The 9,801-nt window shown below is 42.8% G+C and overlaps 1 protein-coding gene across 1 annotated transcript in view; it reads right to left on the reverse strand.

Moving 5' to 3' along the window:
* Nucleotides 1–2,870: 2,870 nt before the first annotated feature.
* Nucleotides 2,871–9,801, reverse strand: part of ATXN10 (ataxin 10) — a 163,259-nt gene continuing 156,328 nt past the window's right edge. Inside the window, exons 11-12 of the mRNA XM_025456515.3 lie at nucleotides 3,641–3,828; nucleotides 2,871–3,192 (exon numbers count right to left, since the gene is read on the reverse strand). Of these exons, the coding sequence (XP_025312300.1) occupies nucleotides 3,190–3,192; nucleotides 3,641–3,828 (191 nt within the window). The 3' untranslated portion in view covers nucleotides 2,871–3,189. The remainder of the gene's footprint in view (nucleotides 3,193–3,640; nucleotides 3,829–9,801) is intronic.

Here is a 9,801-nt window from a genome sequence, read left to right on the forward strand (position 1 = left end):
ATGAAGAACATATATGATGTTGTTTGAGCAAAAAGAAACATTTAACCTAATGTTTCTAATCGAAGGCTTTAATTAAAGAAACATTAAAGGATTATCAAAAACTTCAAAAAGTCATTTCCACTGACATAACTGGTTGTGATGAGCAATGTCTGATGAATGAGGTAATACTATAACTACTATTTACAGAAAAAACTTACCTTTAAAATTCATATATATTATAGATGGTAAATCAAACTCATAAAGTATCACCTAAACACAATTTGACTTAAAAGTATATAAAATTTATAGGGAAGAGGAAAACAGATATTATATCATACAAACACAAGGGAAAAAATATGAATTTTGAAAACAAGGTTTTTAATTGATTTTTCATATACAGGCCACTGTGGCTGAAATTATCAGGACCGTGGACAGCGCCCAAAGTGCCCTTTCCTCCACCCACCTTCCAAAGGGCTGGATTTGTAGATTTTCAGTGTTAGGGTTCTTCCTCAACTTCTCTGCATTTTGCAATTCTATCTTAATTTTACTGACTCTCACGTAGAAATCGGTTCCTTTATGTGGAGAACTTACTGATGATGGAACATGTATTTTAAAGTCTTCCTCCTGCAGAGACTGACATTTCTATTACAATGTCTTTGTTTATTCATTCAAGGATGGAAATGAAAGGATAGTGGTGACAGTTAAATAACATTTAAATCCCAAGTGTTGGTAAAAGAACAGGGTATTCATGTAGTAGTAGATAAAGGGCATAAGATATATATATATATATATATATATATATATATATATATAATGTTAATTTTTGATTTAAAAATTACTAATTGTAGTCCCAATGACCACATTTGGTCATTTCTCTATCTCCCATTTTGCAAAATGGACATCTTTTAGTAGTTTCCAAGCTCTGTGGCCAGATTCACAAGTTACTGAACAGAAATGTAAGCAGTATCAGCTTCTAAAAAAAAACTCACAAACAACCCTACGAGGTGTATTAATATGGACATATACACATATATAAAATATGGACAAATTATAATAATAGCATATTACTAAAACTGTGAAAGTATTTTTGAAATGTTAATCTCCATTGCTAATGAATGCATTAATCAAAATCATTCTGCAAATACTTGGGATTCAGTATCAGGCAGAAAAGCTTTCCCCTGCTTTCTTTTGTAATCAAACAGGCTAAAAAATTGAACAGCTTTGTTAGTTTGCTCTTGGAAGCAATAATATGGTCACAAAACTTGCTGTGACCATTCTGTCCCTTTACAAATGCTGTAAAGCTGGCCTGCCTTCCTTTCTTCTTCTTCTAAATGACTGATTGAGATGGTGATTTAATCCTCCGCAGCAAGGATGGAAAAGGAGGCCCTCAGAATCGCCAAGTCCTGGGTAGAGGACAGGGAAGCTGTTGGCTGTGCTGGAGGATTAACCATCCAGGGCATCCAAGCAGCCACAATGCCGCCGTCAGCATGTTTTCACTATGCAATCCCCACATTTCCTAGTTAGAAAACACACAGCCATTACCCCTTTCTGTGTTCCCACACAAGGTTCCCTTTTGTTTATTAGTGTTTGTTATTATATGGCTTATACCGACATGTTTGTTTGATTCCACTGGTGTGCATACATCCATTGAGAGAAGAAGAAAAAGAAGTGTCTATTGCAAACTTGTTAAAAGGAAAAAGGGACTCCCACTGTTTTTTTTCCCTTTGGCGGGCCTCTACTTAGAGAACAGGATGTTAACTCTTTGTGTCCCAGAAAAGAATGACTTTTTTGTGCATTTTAAATTTTGCAAAGGTTTCTCTACCAATGGAATGCCATAAATGAGAGAAGAAACTGTTATTTATAGATAACCATAATTCTAGAAGTTGATGTTTCTTCAGAAATAGAGAATACATTAGCACTTGGGACAACTTTTATTTCACTGTGAACATGCTTCAGCCGTTTTTACAAAGCAAGTTAAGTATGGCTACAAAAAAACTTAGACGCACTTTACTCTGGAACAATCAGTATTTCTGTAGAACTCCTGGCTGTGTCTTTGTTGTTTTTATTTTGGAAGGTTCAACAGGAACTGTGCAAAATCTCTAGAGAGTTTATAGTAACTGGTTGTTCAAGAATGTTCATACGTGACCCCCCTTCTAGAGCTTTTGTCGGCTTTATCAATGAGCTAAGATTTCAATACTCATTTAATCCAGCTCCAGCTCTAATGTGTGTGTGTATACACACACACACACACACTCATATACATATACATACACACACATATATAGAAAGAGACAGACAGACAGAAATAGAAAGATATAGGTCAAATTTGCTCCTGATCCCCAAAGCTACTTTTTCAACTCCAGAAAGTGGGAGCCGTGGCCGAAGCTGGAGTGGTATACTCTAGGAGACTGTGCCTTTGAAACAGAACAAGACATGGATGTTCTTTAATCCTGTGGGCCTGCGCACAGAGACCCCTTTCAGACACACGAAAGTGGGTAAAATGCGGGCATCCCTCTGGGGACACAATGGGTCCCGGAGATCTCTTCCCGGGTGATTTGGAAAGAGAAGAGTTAATGGCCCACACGCTCTCCCCACTCACTCCCTGCAACCTTCTAAAGGGAACGGGCTCAGTGACAGCATAGCCCAGTCCCTAAAATGAAGAGCAAGCTTCTCTATTCTTCAGCATCTCTCGAATTAATTAGCTGGAAATGAGTCTTGTCAATGTTTTGGAAAGGCAGAAAGGGTGAAAAGAGATTGCTAGAATTAATCACAGTGAGAAACTACTTCAACTGCCTGCCAGAGTTCAGAAAACCCAACGAGCAGAGAAGAAAAGGAATCAGGCTGATTCGCCATCTGAAGGAACAAATGGAATCCAAGCAAATGCCCCAGTCTTTGCCAAATAAGGGATGCACCCTCCAAGAGAAGAATTTATTATCTGCTGCCACAGTAAGTACAATATATTACTTAAATGCACACTGTATCCAGGGGGACAAAGGCAAACCAGACAGTTTCTAAGCAAAGAAACAATGGAATACTCATGTACGTTCACTTTCAAGCTTATCCACATTAAACTCTATTATCTAAAGGACTCATGTGTTCCTGAATTTGCACGTAATAAATCTTCAAACACTTGCAATTTCACATACTGCAGAAGACGAAAAATCCATGAAACAGATTTCAAAAATTCAGGTATTTTGATGGAGAGTTCATTCACTAAGTAGGAAAAAGAAACAAAATTGCAAATATAACATCTATTTATAAGAGTCATGGGAGGAAAAAAAAACCCAGCAAATTTTGGTCAAAAGCTGAGAGAGAAACCTTGAAACAACTCATTTAGTATTATATAGGGAGCTTCTTCTTTTCATAGTAGCCAACATTAGCTATCTCTCCAGGAAAATCTAATTCCCATCAGAAATTCTGACTCTGTAAAAATTTTGATATGATTTTTATATTTCTCCCCTAAAATGAGTTTGAACTTTTAAGACCATGGCAGCATAAAGCTTGAACAAAATTATCTGCAATTAACTTTAGGGCTTTCTTGGCCATTTTAGAAGGCAAAGTGCTCCCATCTGTGTTCTCACAGGAAGAAACGGGCTGAGGTTAACAGGGAGATGGGACCGGGAGGGAGCGGTGGCTCGCTGTGGCTCGCTGTGGCACTCACCAGTGGAGGTGGGTCACTGGTAGGTTTCAGAATCAGCTTGTCACCCCTCTTCTCAACTTCAAAACCCATCTTTTTAAGTAGGGATGCATCCGCCAGCCCCTGCTCCTCCATCTTTGCGATCAGATCTTGGTTTTGACTGTTATCTTCAGTAAGGTTTCGGATGGCGTACACCACCCACTGGGTCAGAACTGGAGGCGGAGTAAAGGAATCTGCCAACATACTTTCCTGTTTCAGAAGTTTACATGAGCGTTATTGGGAAGGGAGGGGAGGAACACGGTAACAGCAAATTCTTTCTGGGGATGTGCTCAGAATATGTAACCAAATAAGTAATTAAAAGGATGTAGCACACACATTGTACATGTATGTCCCATGCGTGTGTGTGTGTGTGCATGTGTGTGTGATGTCCAGCACACAGATGTACTTAAGCAGGATTTGTTCAATGAATGAGCAAGGAAGCAAAGGCTTGGAGCAGCCACATCTGAAGTGTATGATCACACGTGGGTGTGTGCGTACATATGTTAACCATGTTATTGAGCTACCAGGATAAGAATAAGAGCACGACAGCATTAGTCAGAAAGATGCCAAGTTAGAAGTAGACAAGAGACTCATCTTGTTTAAAGCAAGCTCAGTTATAAATAAGGACTGTTTCCTAGGAGTCATCATGGAATTTCCCTCATTCCACTGCATTTTAAAGATGAAGCTAGAAAACCTCTGAAGGATTTGCTGTACTTAGTTTGAATACTTGTGCTCTCAAGCAAGCGTCTTGTCATTCTGGCCTTGCTGTGCCCCCGCCCTAATTTTGCATATTCTGCACAGCATCCCTCACAGCAGACAGAAGACAGCCCACGAAGGCAGAATCGCAGTATTATTTACTGAGAAGTCTTTTATTTGGTTACCAAGAACTGTGTAAATCTCAGGGAGGCATTAAGCTGCTGCGTTATGTCGTTCTGTAAGATTGTATAGAAACTGCCAGAGGTACCAACCAGTCTCCAGCATTGGAACCAGGGAGGCGTCAGAGATGCCAAGAACAGTGGGCCTGCCTCCCTCTGTTGATCCGGAGAGAACAACAAAACACTCAGGGGACAGTGAACACGTTCTCCAATGAAGAAGGGCCTCTCTGCCCACAGTCGGATGGAAGTTGGCAAGAAAAACAAGCCTTTTCCCCTGATTGCCAGATGTTTCCCATGCAGGCATTTCTGATGTCAGGATGGGGGGAACCTGTGCTTCCAGAATGTATCAGGCTCATGAGCCTGAAGGGTCCTTGCTTCTGGCCCTGTTCTAGCTTCCAGCACAGCCATGAGGCCAGGGGCCGAGACATTTCTCAGTCTCTCAGCTGGACGCAGGAAGCCACAGAGAAAGGCTTCAGTGTGCATTACGCCTATGGCTCTTTCTCGGAGTGTCTGAGAAAGGATGTGAAATCAAACTGTTTCCCTAGTTCAGTAACCTCAAAGCAAAACAATAAAAAAATGAGCCTGTCCACTAAAGTCAGACAAGTGAGATGTAGAAAACACGGCAGTTTTCTGGTCAGGACGTATCTTCTGGGGTTTTAAAAGTTTGCTCCCTCCCGGTCCTTCCATCACCCGCACCGGTTCACAACTCTGACAGGACCTCTGTGCTCCTCTGATCACAGACGGTCTAAGCAGGCCCTGCCTCTCCGGGCTCCTCCTGGCGGGGCTGCGGGCGGCACTGAGAAAAGGATGAGCAGATGTTTGCTGAGTGAGTGACCCGCTGGTCTCTGGAGGTTTGTCATCCAAACCACTTGTGAGTATAAAGTGACTAACCTGTTCCAGATGGCACAGAATAGGAACTGCTGATGCCCAGCTGATGCTGATTCTATAATTAGCTGTCCCGCTTTGGTGGGAGAACGTCCTTCTGCCATTTATCCATCATCCTTAGATGATAAAACCTCCAGTACCTTTATAAGAGCTGTTTTTCTTTCTGGAGCTAGAACCGTATAAATACTCAAATGCACAAAGCCTACATGTGACTGTCTCCCCCTTTTCCACAATCACGGGACCCCTACAATAATACACCAGCATAGAGAATAAAAATGAGGATCCTGGATGAGAAAGACTTCTAACGTGTTAAGTGAATTTCTGAACTATGAATCGTTTGCTGCAAGTAATTTCTCATCCAGAATGACGTCATTCTACAAATTCATTTCCTCACTTTTTGTACGAAAAGGGGGAGGCAGTGTCAGGAGACCTGCTGAAGGAGCAAACAACTGAAGGGGAAATTGAGGCAAGAAAATCCATACGACTGAGGAATTTTAGCTCATGTGTACAATTTCCCGAATGCTAATGAGAGGGCAAAGCACTTCCTTCTAAAGCTTCTTGGTGATTCACTGAAATGTACTGACAACAGGAAATCCAAAATTCCATATCCACCCTGAGCGCGCCTGGAAACGGAGGGGGTGCTGGCTCTGTAACGGATGACTCCGATGCCAGCCTTGAGGCCACCAGATGAAAGGCAGAGGGTCTCTGGAGAATGCACCAGCATCCAGGGCTTCAGTGATCAAACTCTATTGCAGGGCAAATGAGACCCCCGCCCAATGGTCACAGTGCACCTCTCTGCCGGGGGCCTTCCCATCTGGGCTCTGGCAACATTGCCACGCCGGGCACTGCCTCTGAGTGGTTTAAGTCAGGGGTGCCCACTGCGTGTTTGCAGAGCATCTTCCGCCAGCCCTCGGCCCAGCCCACTGGACTGCACTCACCTGTCTGTGAGCACCGTGAGGGCGGGAGCCACACCGAATTCATCTCTGTAGCCCTAGCACCCAGTCTGGCTCCTGACACAGCGTGGGCTGTGGACACCACGTGAGCTGTGACTGTTTGTATCTGTCCACCCAAACACCCCGTGAACTCCTCCTGAGCAAGTGTGAGGTCTTGGGTCACCGACTGGTTCCAAGCATGGTGCTAGGCAAAGTTTGCTGGACGTCTGATCCAGTGAATGCTATTTCCCACTCACCACGTGGGTGGGGCCGTGGTGACACTGCACTGACCTGCACTGGGTCCTTCTTGTTCTCGGGGTGTTTTCCTGACTCAGGGCTTTGCAGGGTAGAAGGATTAGATGAAAGTAAACCAATATAAATGCAACCCAGGCAAGAAATCTGCATGCACAGTGTCAATAAAGGGTCCATGACAACAGACCCCAGGAGGATTCTCGTGAGTGCGGACGAGAGGGGAGATCTCAATCACGTCCATTGTGGGGAGGCAACCGACACACTTTGTAAAAGCCCTGCCATGGTAGCTTTGTAGCACTTCACCGTTTACAGTGTTGGAAAACTAAAACGCGCCTACCCTACACGCCCCCATTTTGTACCTAGGGAGAGAGGAGCGCAGAGGAGAGAACAAGAGTGGTGAAGATTCCCGACAGTCAGAACGGGCAAGGGTGCTGCTCCTAGTAGGGCCGGCCCGGTAGTTGTGAACTTCTCCAGGGACAGATCCCTGGCACAGCCACCAAATGGACAACCTAACAAAAGAGGCAGTAAAACCCAAAGCAGGAAAGGCATTTTTTTGTGTGTTCAAAACTGGTGTTTAAAGGGCAGGAAGATGTGCGTGGAGCCAGCTTCTTGGCACACCTTGAGAATAGGAAATAGCCAAGCAGCAAAACCCCACACTTTTCACTTAAATGTTTCACATTCTTACATAAGTGGAATCGCATTTCCTCTTTTAGAGGAGGATTTCGTGAAGTCAGAATGCTGCGTTCTGCTCCACACTTTTCCTGGGCAAATCTGAAAGGCTTGCTCTGCATTTCCACCCCCAGTGAGCACCCGCACTTGGGGGCTGTGTTGTCTGTCTATAAATTAAGTGCCACACAGACGTGCTCTACTTTGTCCCTGTTTCCAGTGAGAACATTTTAGCACTACTGTCTGGGGTTTCTGACTTAATAATCATTAAAAAACCAAATTCAGTGGTTGTTTCTTTCATAAAATTTGAGTTGAAAAGAGAAACACTGAAACACAGCCCTTACAAATGGGGTCTCACGCGCGAGCTCAGCTCATGAATATGCATGGCTGTCCTTGTTAGCGGCTGTGAAAGCCCAGGGCCCCGGGCAGCCCGCGCAGCCCTAGACAGCCCCAAGTGTCACTAGGGAGATTAAAGCGAGGCCCAGTTAATATTCACATTGCCCTCTTGTTCCCTCTCCAAAGAGACAGACGGAAAGAAAGAGTGGGGGAGAAAATTAAACATCTTCTAAAGTCTAATCCTACCAACACGTGAAGTGCTTTATTGTGCGCTTAGCTTTAGAGAGACAGCTTCTAAAGTTTCCATAGCTACTACAAATACAAGGCGTGAGCCTGTGCACTACAAAACTACCTTGAAAGAGCCCTGCAATCAGCTCTCAAGTGAGGACGCCACAGGGCTGGCCAGCTCCTCAACAGAGCACTCTGGTGTCTGGAAACAGGCACAAAGATGACAGTAGTAACAAGCACCTCAATACTGCTGCGCTTGAGAGGGTGGAGGCCACTCCTGGGTCCAGAGCCACAGGAAGACGCAGGCCCAGCACTGAACCTGTGGCCTCGCACAAGTGAGGCGATGAGGTGTTAGTGGGGCACAGAAATGTGGGCCGGCAGATAAAGATTTAGAGAAAAATAACTCTTGGCAAAGATATCAGTAGCCAGCAGATTTATGTGCCAGATTCACTTTAAAGATCATTTATTTACTTATTTGAAAGAGTAGACAGAGAGAGAAGGAGAGGGAGAAGCAGAGTCCCTGCTGAGCAAGGAGCCCGATGAAGGGCTCGATCCCAGGATCCTGAGATCATCACCTGGGCCGAAGGCAGATGCTTCACTGACTGAGGCACCCAGGCGCCCCTCAAATTCCTTTTAAAGTCAGGTGAGTGAAAACTCTAAAGTTGGAACTGTCCAACGAGGAAGACTCCATCTAAGAAAGGCAACATCTTTCCGTTCCCGGGACCCATGGCACTTAAATGTCCTGTGCTGTACGGGAACGCAGGGCCAGGAGGGCAGGGACTCTGTTCCGGTCACTGCTCTAGCACTCTAGCTGAAAGACTGCTGAAAATAGGGGTTGGCAAATTAGGACCTGTTTTTTTTGTGTGGAAGCAAGTTAAGAATAGTTTCTGTATCTTTAAACACTTGGGGGGAAAAAATTAAAAGACCACTACTAATTTGTGACACATGAAAATTAACTGAAACTCAAACTTCAGCATCTGTAATAAATAAAGTTTTATTGGCAGGCAACCATGCCCATTCATTTACGTACCGACTATGGCTGCTTTCTTGCTCCAACGACTGAGCTGTGAAACTTCAGTAGAGACAGCACAGCTAGCAAAGCCAAAAATATTTACGAAATTTAAACCTTTACAGAAAAGGCTGGCCAACCTCTGGCCTAGAACACGGAAGGTATCAATAAATATTTGCTGAATTTTATAAACAAGCTTTTAAAAGTACTGGCATTGAAAAGCTTACATTATTTAAATTAAAGCAATTTAAGTATATTAAAAGATTTCATATATGTGTATACACACTATATATGCAGTATCTATATATAATGCTTTATATATCTATACATGTATAATGTATACATCTATATTTAATATAATCTATAGTATGTATATAACAAATAGATACATTTTAGTATCTACATTTAATTTTTGCTTCCAGGATATAGATTTTAAAATTATTTAAATTAAATAATTTAAATTTTATTATTTTAATTAAATAATTTAAAATTATTAAAAATTATTTAAAATTATTTGCAGCCAACAAACCCATTTATGGCAAGGGATTTATGTACTGCCCAATAAAATATACCATTTAATAGGGCACCTTTGACGAGGTTGGTCTAAGATGTTCAGTGAGGCAAGCCTACTTCAGCAGACTTTCACAAAAACCATGTTATAAGGTTTTGCTAATGATGAGGATGGTTTTAAATAACTTCCATATCTAAACTACTATCTTCACAGAATTGGTAAAATTGCAGGATTTTTCAGAGCGCAGGAAAGGAGTTCAGTTTAAAACAGTTCGGGAAATACTTTACATTGCTAAAACCCAAAATACTTCTAAATATGCCAAGTCTGTCGGCAAAAGAACAAAAGCGGGACATGGCACTGAAAGGGTGACTTCTCTTCCTGCTGCAATGACCTACTTCCGCCTTTCTTCTAGCCACTCAAGTCAAAGAGCTGCCCCCATGTTGGGGTGGCGT

This window comes from Canis lupus, chromosome 10 (genome assembly GCF_003254725.2).
Source record: "Canis lupus dingo isolate Sandy chromosome 10, ASM325472v2, whole genome shotgun sequence".
NCBI lineage: Eukaryota > Metazoa > Chordata > Mammalia > Carnivora > Canidae > Canis > Canis lupus.